At 47.9% G+C, this 18079-nt stretch overlaps 1 protein-coding gene across 5 annotated transcripts; it reads right to left on the bottom strand.

Moving 5' to 3' along the window:
- Window positions 1-3199: 3199 nt before the first annotated feature.
- LOC102458928 (ketosamine-3-kinase) lies at window positions 3200-16776 on the bottom strand. Of its 5 annotated transcripts, none has more exons than XM_075903531.1 (7): window positions 15890-16190; window positions 15055-15128; window positions 11831-11982; window positions 8287-8378; window positions 7714-7796; window positions 7095-7217; window positions 3200-5064 (listed from the first exon to the last, which is right to left on the bottom strand). In XM_075903531.1, the coding sequence occupies exons 1-7, from the start codon at window positions 16107-16109 to the stop codon at window positions 4726-4728; spliced, it is 1083 nt and encodes a 360-aa protein (XP_075759646.1). In that variant the 5' UTR covers window positions 16110-16190; the 3' UTR covers window positions 3200-4725. The 5 variants fall into 5 exon arrangements, with proteins under 5 accessions (XP_075759646.1, XP_075759649.1, XP_075759648.1 ...); XM_075903532.1 differs by having other exon boundaries at window positions 4926-5064; window positions 7054-7217; window positions 15890-16197; XM_075903534.1 differs by lacking the exons at window positions 15055-15128; window positions 15890-16190 and adding an exon at window positions 16515-16776.
- Between the last annotated feature and the right edge of the window lie 1303 nt (window positions 16777-18079).

Raw genomic sequence — 18079 nt, forward strand, 5'->3', positions numbered from 1 at the left:
TGAGCCCTGCCACCATGCCCACCTGTTCCCAGTCCAGCCCCTCTCAACAGCAGCCCCCCTTTGCAAACACAGACACATGTCTAGCCACGAGAGCTGCAGTTTGCTGTCATCATGTCACACATGCTTTCAAAGCAGAAACAAAAGAACCCCACCGGTTTGCTTATCATGTCTGCCACCAAACCGAGTCCAGCTGCTATCTTCAGATCTCAGTGTTGTATCTACTTCGTAGGTGCTTAAAAACATAACTTTGGCCTTGTACATAACACATGCCTATTGTGTAGGACAGATTTTCTTAAATGGTAAAAGATTAATTTCTGCATTCGACAATGTATCTTCTCTAAAGTCTGCATTTCACTTTATTTGTTCTAGGAGATTCAACAGAGAATGTGGGTGGAATGAGGGTGGCTAACATGATGGAAAGAAATGGTAACAATGTCACTCCAGGGTGGGGGGAAAGCAATTCACAGGCGTCAGTGAAAGTGTACTTAAGCATGTGAAAGTTTTGCAGCCACTGGTCATCATCCCATAGCTCTATTAACTATGATGTCCCACCAGTCTGTGCTTGTCTCCCAGGACCAGAACCAGCATTCCACTGTGTCAAAAGGATTGACTAGCAGCAGCATATGCCAATTGCTCCACTCAATGCTTTCACGCATGTCTGTGTTCATGGCCTCCTCACATTCTTCCTCTCTTCAGCAGCTCCTGGCTAGGCTGTGGACAGACTGCTGCATACGTTGCAAGGTGTTTGCAATGATTACTACAGCATTTTGTAGCTGAACAGGGTCCATGCTTGTTCTCCTATGGCATCTGCACAGATAACCAGGGAAAGAGAGACACAAGATTGTTTGCTGATGCTTTCAGGCAGGGGGAGGGAGTAAATGAGTGTAAAGGGGCAGCAGGAAGTGGGATAGCTACCTCTAGTGCATTGCTGTCAGAGTTGAAAGTACCCACCCTACTGGGGATGCACTCCGTCAACCTCATGCGCAGTGACAACATGCATCTTTGACTTTACAAAATTGGGTGCTAAAACAATCAACCTTAATAAATTTGACCTAAGCACGTAGTGTAGACACACCCTATAAAAGTCAGATTCGGGTGTGACAGAATTTTTGGCAAAGGATCCCGTTTTGTAGAAACAATTCAGCTAAGACCTGACAAATTCACTACACCAACCATAAAGAGTAATGTTCAAGATACCCACAGAAAACTTAAAATTTGTCAAGATTCATAATCACTGTGAGATGCATGTACAGGTAATACTTGAGTAATAATGTAGCTGTACCAAAAATATGCTTTATGGACTTGAAATAAAAGTTAGTCACCAGGGAATAATGTCTCTGTGATAGCGTATTTAAGTAGAAAGGTCTGTCGTTATGCCCTGGGTAGCCAGAATCAACTGCCTAGCCTTGTTCCATCCCAAAACTTTAAATCGAAAACCCTCAGACAACTGCAAAAAAATCAAAACCATTTAGCGTTGAAAAAGAAAAACAACATAGAATGGCTCGGTCTACAAATAAGACAAAATCTTCTTTCAGTGCAACATAGAATGAGGAAACACACTCTGGATCCTTTTATTGAGAAGACATGTTGAGAAGCAGGGGTGTTCATGTGAAAAATTGGATCCTGGTTGCTATGAAGCCAGCCAGCTCTGGAACAGACTGAACTGGGGAGGTCCTACTTTCTTAGACAGGAAAGATTGAACAGTATTAGGGATGTAAATGGTTAACTGGTTTACCGGTAAGCCTCACCCTTAATGGATGAGGCTTACTGGTTCTGGTTAACTGGTAGAGGCTGAAGCAGCTCCCCACCGACCCCTAGCAGGGAGCTGCTCCAGCTCTACGGGGCCCATTGCAGGCAGGGGCTGCACCCACAGCACATTACAGGCTGGCTCACTGGAAGCAGAGGTTGCTGAAGCTGCTGGCCCCACTCCCAGGAACCCAGATGCAGATCCTGCAGTGATGCTTCCTTGGCTCCACTCCTGGGGAGGCTTTACTGCAGTACAAGAGCCAGCATTGCTGAGGGCTCTGCAGTATAAAGCGTATATACAAGCTTTATACTGCAGGGCCCACAGTGCGTCTAACCGTGTTACTGCTAGGATTTTTAGCAGTTACAATTACATTTTTAAATGACTTTTTACATCCCTAATAAGTTTAGATTCAGGTTCACATTTTATTTGTTTTACACTATAATCATTTGTTTTCATCATACCTTCTTGCTTCTAGTAGAATCTCTATCCTAAATAAACCTCCTTTTGTGTCTTTACAAGTGTGGTGTGCTGTACCTAAATAATACTGAAGGTGGTGGGTCTCAAAGTGTGGTCTGCAACTGTTTTGTGGGGGATAGCTGCTCCAGCTTGCTCCCCCCTTCACGGCAGGCAGCCTGCATTGTTGCTTCCAGCTGCAGGGACAAGCCTCATGGGCTAGATCCAGCTTGTAGGGGAAGGAATTGGTTCTGAGCGCTGCCACTCCCTCTCCTCTTGGGTTGAGGGAACAGCAGCACAGGAAACTGCTCGCCTGGAGGCTTTCCCTGCTGCTCCCATTTGCTGGAATCATGGCCAATGGGAGCAGTGAGGTACAGTGCCTTGCGGTGGCAGGAGGAAGAGACAGGTAAGCGCTCTCCAAATCCCTCATGTCCAGACCCCACAGCCCAATATCCCTCATATACAGCCCTCCTGCTGAGACACCCCCATCCCACTCCTGCACCCTCCCTCCTGCCCAGACCTCCCATCCTCATCCCACTCCACCCAACATCTCACTCAGGTCCCCCCCACTGACAGCCACTCCTGCACCCAACCTCCTGGACAGACACTGCACTTCCACCTCCTCCTTTCTGCACCCATTATTGGTGGTTGGTAGGTGGTTCACAGAAAGGTCTGCATTGAATGGGGTGGGCTATGGGCCAAAAAGTTTGAGAACCACTGTTCTAAAGTAAAGCTGGTGTACACTGCACCTTTGGGAGCAGAGTATCTGAGATTACTGTGAGCATAGTGTCAGAGACTGGATAACACAGGGAATACTTCTACCTCAAAGCTGGAAGAAGGAGGTAACAAGATAACTCTCAGTGCCGAGTGCCCTAAGAACCATGACATTGGGTTTTCATTAGGAAGGATATAAGACTTTCCTATTCTCCAACAGTTTAGAGTAGCTTCCCAGTCATGAAAGTAAGCTGCAAGCTATTCATACAGTCTAGAGACAATCAATTCAGAGACTAATATTTTATTTAAACAACAGGAGATGAGTAAAAACCTATGCTGCACAGCAAGGCGTTTATTTTGTTTTACAGCCAACAATTAACAGCCAGTGAAACTACAACAAGGATTAATATGGAGGAGAAATAATCTAATGGTAGTCACCAAAATTTGTATCAGTATTCATTGTAAAACCACCAGTTAGAGAAATTCAGCAAATCCGAGTACCAACTCAAATCCAGTAAAAAAAATGTTAGTTCAATAAAAGTCATTCCCATAAGCCTAACGATCATGTAAGAAATTATGCATCTCATCTACCTGGTGTCCTTTGGCCAAAACATCATTAGAAGCTCATGACTGCACAGCAGAGCTATTGATTTAGTGTTACTATGCTGCAAGTGCACATGGAACAGTTACTACCCTGAAATGTAATGTCTTCCTGTATTAAGACATTTTAGTGATACAGGTATTAAGTGGTGAGATACACTTACATGCATCCACAGTCTAATTTTGACTTCCCTTGGTCTTGAATGCCTAGAGCTAACAGGCAAGTAGTGCAGCCTACAAAAATACGAAGACACTTCATGGCTCCCACACTATGAATTCTGGACAAATTATGTGGAAACCCCAGTAGTCTGATGGAACTGAACCAGTCTCTCTACTTGTGGGTGATGACAACCACAAACATGACTGTCACGTGTGTGTGCCAATCAGCAGTACCTCCCCCAAGAAAATGTACATGCAGCCAGTCCTGCCTAAAGACATCCAGCGGGAGAGGAAACCCTATCAGGCAACAGCGCCATTCACAAAGCAAGATGGTATCAGCTCTAAACAGGCTCTAACTAAAAGCTGGTTGACTAGTAGACACAGGACACTCCAGGAATATGCCAACAAAACCTAAAGACCCGGTGTCACACTAAACTTGAAATGTTTCAGAAGTCTGGACCCAGTGCTATGCAATAGGCTGGGCAGGTGACCCCACCCATTTCCTTTGGTACTTGTACCTAGAAACACATGGATGAAAAGTATTTGGCTAAGCAAGCTAACAAAAAGGAAGAAAGTTTCACTGAGCAACCCTTTCAGCCATTTGGATTGGTATGTAAGGAAAGGCCATTCATCCATTTCACTGAGCTTTTCACGTTGATTTCTGAGTCAATGTGCAAGTGCAAACATTAGCAACGTGACACAGTTGGTCTCTGTCACAGGACCTCTTCCTAGTAATTTACACCCAAGAGTTATCTTCTCTGATTCAAAACAGAATTGTACAACACCACCCTGACACAGCAAGCTTCTTCACATAGCTCTGGAATTAACACTTCCTTGGATAGCAAACTAACTAATTATTCCTGCAACAAATGACTATCCTAAAGGGATGGAAAATGCCATAGTTGGGATTCTGCAGGACTTTCTGATCTTTAACTGTGCAAATAGGGTTCTCTTAGATGATCAAGTATCTATTTTATTACTACTGTAATTGCCTCACCAAGAAGTTTGGGTTTTCCTAAGTGTGTAGTGGGCTACTCTGCTTGAGTGTAAAGTCATTTTACCAGGTTTCTCATGATGTTTAGAGAAGACCCTCTGTACCCTGATCCAAAATGGTTCCAGTGGTTCATATAGTGGAAAAGCTGGTACAGTTTGAGTCGTTTCTCAAACCCTGGAGCTTTGGGAATTTTACTATGGTAAGCAGAATAAAAAGAGTTGCTGAAACCACCAAACATCCCAGCTATTGCTAGTTCATACTCTGAATGACCATAGAAGGAGGCAGGGTCAAAAATAAGGGGGCCGGAGTCATCTTCAGCTACGTTTCCTCCCCACAGATCTCCGTGAAGGAGAGCAGGAACAATCTCCATGTCACAGAACAAACTAGGTATCTTCAGCTGGGGAGGAAAAGAAGGCAAGAGTTACCAGTGAAATGTCTCAAGATGAAGGATGCCAGCAGATGTTGAACTCATCATAAGCATGCACACACACAACAATTATGGAAACGAATTCAAAATACTTCAAAATTAGTTTGTTAACTGCAAATCAAAACAGTCCAACAGCTTTTGACATTTTTTATAAAATAGTTCAGAGGGGGATGAACTTTCACAAACATCCATTACTGTTGAAGACCAGAGTCATCCAATCATATATCCCATCCCCAAGCTTACAGGGGACTCTCTCTGTTAGAGAGTCCATCTTGCATTTTTGTCACTTCTTCCTAACTTCAGTATATGCCATAGCTGCTTTTCAGTGTTAAAAAATCTAAAGTTAAAAATTTACTCAATACTCCAAATTTAGCCAATTGCGAACAAATTCAAAGATACTGCACCCCTAAAAGGAGGAGTAAGAAACCTATTAAACCAAGACTAGAGTTCTACAAAACAGTGAGAAAAGAGCCTAAAGTGCATCCATCCAAAAAGATGAACGCAACCCATTATCATATATATATAGTAGCCCAATGTCTGTGACTCTGTAATGCTGTAGCGTTACAAGTCACCTCTGGGGGGAGCTGTTGCCTCAGGAGGTGTTTGGCTGAGTTTTGCACCGCTCAGCCGGGCTGCTGCAGGGGAGCCCAAACGGCCACTTGCTGCGCCTGCTCCCCCATGGCAGCCCGGCTCAGCGAGCAGGGCCGTGGGAAATCAGGAGGAGGAACTGGCCGGAGGGAAGCCGGACTCACCCAGGCACGTGCATCCCCGACAGAGACAGAGGAGAGCGGAGAGTGAGAGGCAGGCAGAAGGCGGAGGAAAGCTGAGAGGGGGAGGGAGGCAGTAGGAGGAGGAGGAGAGACTGGAGGCTCAGGAGAGAAGACCGATGTGGAGGAGAGACCTGAAAACCCCATCTTATGATGGGCTAATTGGCTAGTCATATATATAGTAGCCCAATGTCTGTGACTCTGTAACGCTGAAATGCTGGCTGTTCCCTCTGGGCAGCGCTGTTGCCTCCTGCCATAGCGCTTGGCTGACTTCTGCGCCGCTCAGCTGGGCCACCGCGGGGGAGCAAGCGGCGCAAGCGGCCGTTTGGGCCTCGCGCTCCCTATGCAGCAACCGTGTGCTGCATGGGGAGCGCGGGGCCCAAATGACTGTTTGCGCCGCTTGCTCCCCTGCGGCAGCCCGGCTGAGCGGCACAGAAGTCAGCCAAGTGTCACGACAGGAGAGGAAGGGGGTGGAGTGGTGATGTATACGGTCAGGGGATGGGGTCTGGCCATGTATGTCACCACCTCGCCCCCCTTTGCGCCCCCCTTCACCTCTCATCATGGCTCTTGGCTGACTTCTGCGCTGCTCAGCCGGGCCGCCACGGGGGAACCCAAATGGCCACTTGCTCTGCTTGCTCCCACGCGGTGGCCCAGCTGATCAGCACAGAAGTCAGCCAAGCGCCACTGTGGGAGGCGAAGGTGGGGCGGGGCACTGACGTGCAGCATGACAGCGGCTCCAGGTCCCACCCCCTGGCCATGAATGTCACCGCCCCACCCACCTTCACCTCCCGCGTTGGCGCTCGGCTGACTTCTGCGCTGCTCAGCTGGGCTGCCACGCGGGAGGACGTGGCGCAAGCAACCGTTTGGACTCCGCAGTCCCCCGAGTGAGAGGCAGGAGGGGGAGGAGAAGAGAGAGGCAGGAGGCAGAGGAGAGCTGCGGGGGGGGGCCGTAGGAGGAGAGAGACAGAGAGACCGGAGGCTCAGGAGAGAAGATTGTCGTGGAGGAGAGACCTGAAAATCCTGTCTTATGACAGGCTAATTGGCTAGTACATAAAGAGTATGGTATTGGAGGGCACTACATGAAACCATTCTACCTTCACATGAAGGGTGTTTTAGAGTCTTTGGGACTATATGTCTCTCACAAAAATGTGAAACTAATTTCTTTTAATAAAGAAAGTCAGCTAACCCGCACCTCGCTATCAATACATTACGAGTCAGAAGGAGCTCTTCTACCTGAAGCTGTGCCCAAAGTTCTCTTGCTTCTCTGTCTCCTGAATTCTTTTCAACCATATCCATCTGGGGCTGGATTCGCTGGCTGGCATAGAAAGTCACCCAGTCATTCTGCCAGTCATTCACCTAGAAAAGCAGGACCAGAAGTTAGGCACTGGACATATCATAAGAATATTTTTAAAATATAGTCTTTGAGGAAATAAAACATACACTTTGTGTCTCGATATCTGTCTAGTGGCAAGGTGTTACTATTTCAGTTGTCTAATATGGACAGTGCTCAGGAAAGGTTTTAGTTTTCTTTAAAATCTCATTCACTGAATAAAAGCAACAGCACAGATGTCACAGATAGTTCCAAACAGTCTCTTGGGCTGCTGCTTTCCAAGCTATCAGAAACAAATTAATTCCTAGTGTAACTCCACTAAAATCAATGGAGCTACTTCTACAATAATTTTGGCCCTTTGTGTTTCCAAAGCAAAAACTCCTACAATCCAAGCATTTGTTCTTTCACAATTAAAAAAATACATAGCAAAGTCTTAAAGTGTTGCATTTAAACCCCCTAAGAATGTAAAACAATAGAAGTGTCAATAGGTTAAATATGTTCCAAGTCTTAACCAGAACCTACTTGTGGAAGATAGCCACAACAGGTGACTGTATGAAAGCCAAATCGATCCACAAACTGGATGTCTGTTTGCCCTTCACTTTTACCTTAGAAACCAAAACAAAATAAAAACATTGATTACAAAGATTGTAAGCATGTGCATAGGTGAATTTTAAATCAGAAGGAGATACAATAGTTTGCTGGAAGAAGACAGCTTACACAGCAGTATCTTTAATAAATTGTCTTCAGTTAACTTTAGGACACGATTGAAAAAGTTTAAGTTTTAATTTTAATATCATCATCTGGTGGTATATCTCCTCTGAAACAAGGTTTTCGTAGGTAAGGATTTAGAACAAATAGTGGGGATAGCTCTAAGAAATATTTTGCCCATTAAAGAAATAAAGAGCTTTTTTGCTATGTTTGAATCCTTTTTAAAATACAAAAAGGAATTCATTCTAAGCTCAGTTGCATGACAATGTTATTGGATCCAAATAGGTGTTCCTGAAACAACAAGGTCATTTTAGCAACTGCCTGTTTTATAGGTTACCTGGTAGCCAACTTAATGTCATTAAATTTAGACACAACTATGTACTGTACCAACAGTGTTCTCCTCTTTCTTCAACTTCTCTCCAAGTTTCTGGTTGTGAAGGTGGAGATCAGCCAACTGTGTTCCAAGCTTTGCTGAATGTCTAAGAAACCATAAGTTCTTTTACCATCACTGAACCATATAGTAAGCAGTGAATTTACATCTTGATATGCAGGGAATTATTCTTGTACATTTGCTGAGCATGTGGAAAAGTTTGCTATCTGGAAGTAAAGACATCTTTTTGAGGACAGAGAAAAGTTTAAGACCAAAAGTTTCTGAAAATTGCATTCATTAGGACACAATGGCTTTTTCTCACAAAGTGACATTGAAATGAAAGCAAGAGAAATGCTAATACAAAACAATTACTGTAATACAACATTTCTGCTGTGTATTAGCTCTACAAGAGGCCTATTCATTTAAAAGTCAGCCTGTGAGAAGATAATGCGTCATGCAACCTATTAGTTTTTATACCTTCAGCCATAGGCACCAAGTTCCGCTCTAGCCAGGGAACACTTGACCTACCCCCACGCCACCCCTTGACCCAAACCCCCATTCTAACCCTTCCTGAGCCTGCCTCCACTCTACCTCTTCCCCACTTCCTCCATCCTACCCTACCCTGGAGTGTCCTGAATAAAAAAAACTCAGGATGTTAAGGACAAGTTGACTATCCGAGCTGACTAGTCAATTCCGCCCCCCCTTGCTGCCTCTATCAGATAGAGGCAGCAAAGTGGGGGAGGGGAAGAGGGAGTACTTCAAAGTGGCAGCACAGCTTGAAGCCTGAGGTCAGCTCCATGCAGCACTTCTTTGTTTCAAAGGGGCAGCACTGCGCAGCTGAGCCCAGGATCAGCTGTGCAGCACTACCCCTTTGAAACGCCGCTGCAGCGTTTGCATGGAGCCCGGGGTCAGCTGGGGAGTCATGGAATGCGAAACTCCACATGCAGCCTGGGGCCAGCAGGAAGTCCCGCTGACACTTGGCTGCACACATGTGCCAGCTTTGAAATGTACAAGAGTCCCCAGCAGGGGCTCTTGTGCATTTCAAAGTGGAAGCACCCTCATGGAGCCTGGGATCAATGGGGGAACTCAGAATCCCCAGCTGACCAGGGTTCTGCATGGCATTTCAAAGCAGCAGTGCAGCATGGAGCCTGGGCTCCATAAGGGCACTTCTGCTTTGAAATGCACAAGAGCCCCCGCTGGGGACTCTGGTACATTTCAAAGCTGGCACCTGCATGCAGCCCAGAGTCAACGGGACTTTCCACTGGCCCCAGGTTGCATGTGGCATTTCGCATTCCTCCTTTGAAACATACAAGAGCCTCTTGTATATTTCAAAGGAGGAATGCAGAAGTGCCTATCACCTAGTCTAGTTGTTGATGGAAATTCCATTGACTACTTGACTAGTAAATTACTCAATATTTAACATCCTTTTAAAAAACCCAGCTATTTTGTAGCAGGTGGAAGGTGCTGGGAGGGAAGAAAAGGAGTTGGGCAGTGGGGCTGACCCTCAGCAAGAGGCACTGGGGGAGCTTGGCTGCTGGTGAGTGCTGAGCACCCACTAATTTTTCCCCAGGGCTGCTCCAACATCAGAGCACCCATGGAGTCAGCACCTATTTCTCTAACTACATTATAGAGGCAGGGGATCAGCCGGATTCATCCTTTCCTGGAGTCTACCTCTGCTAAAGTTTGTACACTTTTCATCATTTCATGCCTCACCTATTGTAATTTTATGCTCTTCGAGACCTCTGCTCTCTCAACACCAGAAACCAGAATGCTAATGCTAGACTGCTCTCACCCTCCAGGAAACTAGGGATGTAAAATCCCAGCTAATCAGTTAACTAGTTAACTGATTAGATGGGGGTGGCATTTCAGCCCCCCCGCCATGGAAAGAGGCTGCTCTGGGTGAGGTGGAGTGCCCCAGGCTGAGATGCGCCAGACTGGTGGCTGCTTCAGCCCATTGGCTAACCGTAACTGCTAAGCATCACCTGTTAAGGATGATGCTTGCCAGGTAACCATTCATATCACTACAGGAAACAAAACCAAATGTCCTGTAGCCCCTTCACTGACTTCCTATCTGACCCCAAACAAAATTGAAAATTATCCTTCTGCTGCTCAAAAACTCCATACAAATCTACTCTTCTACATTTCTGAGCTCATATGTCTCCTCTACCCTCTCATTTTAATCCTCCTTTCTTCGATTTTTTCCAAGAACAAGCTTGTATTCTTTAGAAAATGTTGCAACTTGTCCCATAAAATACAATAGTTCCTTCGAAGGTGTGCACCTGGGTGGCCATGCATGAAGGAATGAAGGGCTGTATACCCAATTAGAGCAGCCACTTTGACATGACTTTTCTAATGAGTAGCCTCCTGGACCCTAAGAAGGACATGGAAAAAGGCAAGGTGATGGGGGAAAACAGGAGCTATGTGGTGGGAAACAGGAGGTGGGTGGAGGCAAATGAGGCTGTGGAGTTTGGGGCATCTAACTCCCAGGCAGGCTGTGACTGCCGGTCAGACAAGACTCTTTCCCAGCACCCTGGCTGCGCCAGAGTAGGTGGGGAAGTAGTGGGTGTGAGGCAGGGAGTTTGGGCCATCCCAAATCCCAGCCAGGCTGCATGGGAGTAAATAACACTCCCTTATTTGCTTTCACTATACCAGTCATAATGTTATTCATAGCTCCTCTCATATTTACTCCAAGCTGAAAAGTCCCAGTCTTATTAATCTACTCATATGGCAGTCATTCCATATCCCTAATCATTTTGTTGCCTTTTTCTGAACCTTATCCAATATATCTTTTATGAATTGGGATGATCACATCTGCACATAGTATTCAAGATGTGGGTGTACTAGGGCAATATGATATTTTCTGTCTTATTGTCTATCCCTTTCTTAATTATTCCAATATTCTGTTTGGTCTTTTCATTGCCATTGAGCACTGAGTGGATGTTTTCTGAGAATTATCCACAATGATTCCAAGATCTCTTTCTTAAGTGGTAACAGCTAATTTAGACCCCACTGAAACTCTACAGTTCTGCCTCTCCAACTGGCCCTGTACATGGAACTGGAAACATTTCAGAGAACACTACCACAGAGGTTCTGAACTTCAATCTCTTACCTAACAACCTAAATTTGACCTTTGGAATCTCTTGCTTATACTTGCCTATGTTGTTGGTACTTGCATATACCACAACCCCTCTCCAGCACTACACACAAGACTATCTAGATGTCTTGAGAGATCTGCAACCTTCGCACCAGTCAGGCAAGTCACCATGCGGTTCTCCCGGTCATCACAAACCCACCTATGTTTCTAATGACTGAATCCCCCTTAACTATTACCTGTTGCTTCCCAATAACTGGAGCTTCTCTTCAGTATATGACTGATTGACTGTATAAAAGCATTGTGTGATAATAAGGGGCACTGTATACAGAGTGCAGCTTCCACTCCTGTTTCAGACCTAGCAAAAAAATAGTGTATCAAAATGGATTTTCATCCCCAAAAAAAGTAATATAAATGGTTTGCCCTTATATCTAAATTTCTAGTCACAGCAAGAAGTAATTAGAATTTACCTATTAAGACTCCTCATTTCTAAGTGCTCCATCACAAACAGAGTGCTGCCTCCTGGCACATCTATAACTTTAATAGGTTTGGGCACCTTTACTGTCTGTGTTTGCAGGATGGCTGATAAACTTTCCATTTCTCCCTCAAACATTCTTCTGGCCTGTCAAATACAAAGGAAAAGCATTATTCCTCTTGAACAATGTTATGGCTAAATGAAGGACTTTTTGTAAGTAAACCAAGTCTAAATTTTTTTAACAGAGAGTTGTTTTTTGTTGTTGTTTTGCTAGAGCACGTACAAAATGCCAGTGGTCCTGACTGTGGTGCCTACACTACTAAGTCTGACCTACATTAATATAGCTGCTGTTCTTAAATTTTATCAGCAGAAATACAATGATTGTGGCTAACCTGCATCTGCAATGTTCTTTCAAGTGAGAATCTATTCAAGTTCCAACTTTAAGGCTTGATTCTGCCAGCGTCATTTGTGGTGAGTAGTACTTACTCTCCATTGACTTCAACGGAACCAGTCACATAATTTAATACTAGTCAAGGAGAGAAAGGGTTGGATAAAAGGTCTCTTAGAGACGCTGCAGTCTATGGAACTAATGAAACAAATTAAATATAACTGACTAGTGAATAAAATAAAACTGAATGATTTAGAGCCAGATACAGGAATTAAAATCACAGGACAAACTGCAATTGGCATTGACTGCAAACTCTCCAGACTGGAGGCAAATAAGAATTCTTGGACTATCTAGTAAGGAGTTAGCTGCTTTATGACTTATAAATGGCTAAGTTGGTTAAATAATAGTACCCCTGTCTGAAATATTATCCTAGGCTTCAGCCAGCTGCAAATTTTGATAGAGTAAAATAACTAAAACCAAACACTTATAATAGAACTGCTGATATAGAACATTACTGCACACACAGCACATTATACTACAGTCAGGTTAAGTTTGCTTTCATCAGCATTCTGCATCTGTAGACACATGCAAAAGCATAGAAAACAGTGGCCAACTGAATAGCAAATTAATCCAGCACTTATGACTTTTTTTTTAAAAATCAACACTTCATTACTCAGCATTATCCTGCTCCTAATTCCCTAAAGCACTCCCAAATATGCTCAAAGAATTATTACCAAACAGTGTGTGTGTGTGTGTGTGTGTGTGTGTGTGTGTGTGTATTAACTATGGCCCAAATGGAAGTACTAGGTTATAAGGATGTTAAGGACTAGTCGACTATCCAATAAGCAGATGATTTCTAGTTGATTAAACTAGTTGATTTCTCTCCCTCCCTTTCTGCCTCTATCAGATAGAGGCAACAAGGGGGGGGGGGGGGGAAATGGTATACTTCAAAGCAGCAGGATCAGCTATGTGGCACTGCCCCTTTGAAACGCCACACAGCTGATCCCCTGGGTTCTGGGGAAATGCCACATGAAACCCACTGGAGACTCTTGTACATTTCAAAGCTGGCACCAGGCATGCAGCCCAGAGTGAGCAGGACTTCCCAGCAGTGGCTCTTGTACATTTCAAAGGAGGAATGCAGAAGTGCCTATCAACTAGTCGAGTAGTCGATGGAAATTACACTGACTTCTCGACTAGTAATATAACCAACAGTTAACATTCCTACTAGATTTGTCATCACTATTAGGTGTTCAAGTTCTGCTACTAGACAACAGGTTCTTTAAGCAAGTTTCCAACTAGGACCTGTGCATACTTGACTGACATTGTTATCCTGCTGCTCATATCACTAAATAGGAGAGGGGCAGGAAGACTGGAAACAGACATTGTGGACTCCTAAGTTCCCTCTAAGCTGCGGTCGCGCAGCTACCTAACAAACCGCACATAGGGGCTCAGGGTGGCTACACTCAGCCCACTGGACCAACTCGGAGCTGTGGTGGCTGGAGAAGCGCCTCCCTCGCCTGCCCCAACATGGAGCTGCTGTAGCAGAGCTGTTGCAGCAGCTCCCTGGTGAGGAGGGGGCACCCCCCCCAGCAGCAGCTGTTCCATGCCAGGAGAAGGGGCACCTCTTCCCCTTCCCCTAACCACCACTGTCCCATACTAGGGCTAGAGGAGGGGCACCTCTCTCACCTGACCACAACCACCAATCTGGTGGGCAGGTGCCATTTCCCTCGCCCTCACCTAGCCTAGCCTGAGCTTGCCCCAGAGAGGGACAGGAGTCCTTCTCTCAGCTGAGCCCTATGGAGCTACAGTAGCCATGGAGAGGCACCTCTCACCTGGCCCCTAGCTGCTGCATTGAGGCCTAGGAGAAGTCTTCTCTCCTCGGGCAGCCTACACCTCAAACCCTTCATCCCCAGGCCCACCCCAGAGCTCACACCCCCATCCAGAGATCTCACCCTGCACCCCAGCCCTCTGCCCCTGTCCCGAGCCCCCTCCCATATCCTCACTTTCAAGCAACTATCTGCTTGGCCTTAGGTGGTACAGCCAGTTCAGCAACTACTCACCTTTACATAGAATCATAGAACACTAGAACTGGAAGGGACCTCGAGAGGTCATCGAGTCCAGTCCGCTGCCCTCATGGCAGGACACAGTACCGTCTAGACTATCCCTGATAGATGTCTATGTAACCTGCTCTTAAATATCTCCAGAGATGGAGATTCCACAACCTCTCTATGCAGCTTATTCCAGTGTTTAACCACTCTGACAGAGCTTTTCCTAATGACCAACCTAAACCTCCCTTGCTGCAGTTTGAGCCCATTGCTTCTTGTCCTATCCTCAAAGACCAAGGAGAATAATTTGTCTCCCTCCTCCTTGTGACACCCTTTTAGATAACCTGAAAACCACTATCATGTCCCCTCTCAGTATTTTCTTTTCCAATTCCTTCGGTCTTCCTTTATAGGTCATGTTCTCGACCTTTCATCATTCTTGTTGCTCTTCTCTGGACCTTCCCTAATTTCTCCACATATTTCTGAAACGTGGTGCCCAGAACTGGACACAATAGTCCAATTGAGGCCTAATTAGCACAGAGTGGAAGAATGATTTCTCATGCCTTGCTCACAACACTCCTGTTAATGCATCCCAGAATCATGTTTGCTTTTTTTGCAACAGCATCACACTGCTGACTCATTTAGCTTGTGGTCCACTATGATCCCTAGATCCCTTTCTGCAGTACTCCCTCTTAGACAGTTGTTTCCCATTCTGTATGTGTGACACGGATTGTTCCTTCCTAAGTGGAGTACTTTGCATTTGTCCTTATTAAACTTCATCCTATTTACCTGAGACCATTTCTCCAGTTTGTCCAGAGTATTTGAAAGGTGAAGCCAGCTCATTTTTTTTGTATAAACAGCCCCTGGAATTAGTCCCCTCATTACCATGGTTCCCGCTAAGCTGCATAACTGCCTAATAAGCCCTACACAGGAGCTCAGAGCAGCCATAGCTTCTTTTCTCTACTGGCCGCCACCACCACTCCAGGGCCTCAGGCTCAAGGGGTCCCATTAGCAACCCTGGGCTACAGCCTGAAAAGCTCCTGTTTCCCTGGCCAGCCCTTACTGGGGACAAGGAAGGTGGCTATGCATGCTGCTGTTCCTCTCTCCGTCCCCAAGCACCATGACACTCTGACCCCATGCTACCCTCAGCTGGAGGCTCCATCCCATAGCACCCATTGAATTGCAGCCAATAAGAGCTGCGAGGCGGGGGCAGTGCCTGCAGATGAGCACCAAACAACCTATCCCACTAAACAGGAGCTGTCCCAGCTAAGTATCCCGGAACACTGAGTCCCCCTTCTGCATTCTAAATCCCTCCCACATCCTGCACCCCAGTCTCCTGCCCCAGCCCTGAGCCTCCTCCCGCACTCTGAGTCCCTAAGTCCCTCTTAGACCCACACCCCAATCCAGAGCCCCAGCCCTAAGCCTGTTCCACCACCCTAATTCCCTCCTAGACCCCACACCCCAACCCTAAGCCCCCTCCTACATCCTAACTCCCACCGAGATCCCACCCTCCTGCCCCGAGTTCGATCCTGCACTCCAACTCCTCAGCCTGCAGTTCCCTCGTACACCCCAAACACCTCCTATCCCCGAGCCCACACCCAGGCCCAGACTTAGGGCTGGTTACCGTGGGCCCCATGTTGCGCAGAGCCCAAGTACAAGCTGCATCTGGGACTGGTGCTGGACAAGCCGGACATCTGCATCCCTGTGAGGCTGCCGCTCATCTCGTCGGCCTTGGCACAGGAGATCTCTATAGGATCCTGCCTGGCCAGCCCCACAGCCTGGCCCCCTGCCACTGGGGCCCCCCACCTCGCCCTGCAAGTGTCTGGGCTCCAGCCCAGCCGCATTGGCAAGGCCGCGGGAGCGGTCTCGGCCCGTGCGCGTTGACAGCTCTAGGCGGTTCGGTCCTAGTGAGCCGAGATGCAGCCCCGACCCACTCGCCTGTCTGACACCGACCGTCACCAGCCCGGCCCGGCCCGCGCGCTGCGCAATGGATCGAGCGGGCGCCCTGCGCCGCCGGACCGGGCCCTGTAGCCCCCCAGCGGGGGGGACTTAACCCGGGGCAGCCACTGCCAGCGCGGCGCCCCGGGCCCCGCACGCCAACCCCCACCGCACGGGCCGTGCTGCGACGTGCCGAAGGGGGCGGGGCCCGGGCACAGCTCCGCCCCACACCCCGCACCGGGGGCGCAGCTTGGCGGGAACACCCCCCCCCCCCCCGCGAGCCTCCTCGTCCGCCGCCGCCCCTCCCCCACCTCCGCCTTGGAGTTGCTCTTCACATAGAGCCGGCCCCGGTCGGTGTCGTAGCTCTGGCCCTGGCTGATGCAGCCGCCGCCCGAGTGGCCCGCGGGCCGCAGCACCGAGGTGCCCAGTTCCCGCTTCAGCGCGGCCTCCATGCTGCGGCCCGAACGCGCCAAGCCGGGCCCGGCTGCCAGGGCGCCGAGAGCCTCCGCCCTCGCTATCGCTGGGCATGCGCAGTGAGGGGCGCCGCGTGCGCGAAGCGGCTGAGCGCTCTGCAGGGGCGCGAGACCGCCTGCTGTCCGGGGGGGCCGCGCGCGCGCGCAGCGTAGGGGTTGGAGCCAGGCGGGCGGGGGGAGTCACGTCAGAACTTGGGAACAAATCGTGACCGGGGGCGGGTCTCTGGTGTCGCGCGCTGCGTGGGGGGAGCCGCTGAGCGGAGCCCGGCGCGCAACGTGAAGCGAGGACGAGTCGCCGGTCGTGCGCGGCCCGCGGGGAGCCAAGGGGGCCCCTGTCACCTGCCCCTCGTCAATACAGGGACTAGGCCACGTAACCCTAGAGCCGCCCCTGGGGCAGCCCCCAGGGAGCCAGGCTCGAGGGTCCCCTCAGGAAGAGACAGGCGGCCCCGTGAGCCTGCTCGAGCTGAAACGAAGGGCGGGACTGGGCAGCCCTGTAGAGACTCACAAGGTCCGGCCCACGAGAGCTCATCGCCTCAGAAACCGTCTTGTTAGTCTTTAAAGTGCCACAGTCCTGTCCTTTGTTCAAGGGTCTCCTGGGGGGAGGGGGGAGGCAGGTAGCTCTGCATGCTGCTATTCCTCCCTACTCGCCCCCCCCCCCCAGTCATTTCCCTCGCCTAGCGGCTCCACCGCCCCTATAGCTCCCATTGACCAGGAATTGCAGACGGGGGGGGGGGGGGAGAAAAGAGGGGCAGTGCCTGCATTGGAGCACAGAGCAGCCTCCCAGCACCAAACAGGAGCGATCCCAGATAAGTGTCACCCCACCCCGAGCCCTAAATGCCCTCCTAAATCCCTAACTCCCTTCCAAACTCCACAGGTGGCAGGTACTCAGGCTAGTCCCGTTAATATTGCCAACAGTTGTCCCTCTTTGGGAGTGTTTTATTTCTCAAAAGGAGAATGTGAAAATGGTTCTCTTTGGACTTGTTTCCCTGGGGTGTATTTAGATCATTTCCTCATAAGCAGAGGAAAACAATTTGTAGGGAAATATATATATTTCTAGTGTCAGAAAATAGCAGAATACTGTGCTTTTAAGAATACTTGGGTTGGGTGCTTTCTAGCTATTACAGAATAATACCTTAGCTGTGTTTTGCAGCAAGAATATTTTGCTAATAGGAACTAATCAGGCCAGCTGTAGCAATATATTGTCTGAAATTATGCAGCATGATAGTGTTCCTTTCCTGCTGAAAGTCTGGTTTCATTAATTTGTTTCACAAAAGCAATGAGGAGTCCTGTGGCACTTTAGAGACTAACAGATTTATTAGAGTATAACCTTTTGTGGGTAAAAAGCTACTTCATCAGATAAAAGCTTATGCCCTAATACATCTGTCTCTAAGGTACCACAGGAC

The sequence above is a fragment of the Pelodiscus sinensis genome, chromosome 20 (genome assembly GCF_049634645.1).
Source record: "Pelodiscus sinensis isolate JC-2024 chromosome 20, ASM4963464v1, whole genome shotgun sequence".
Lineage (NCBI taxonomy): Eukaryota > Metazoa > Chordata > Testudines > Trionychidae > Pelodiscus > Pelodiscus sinensis.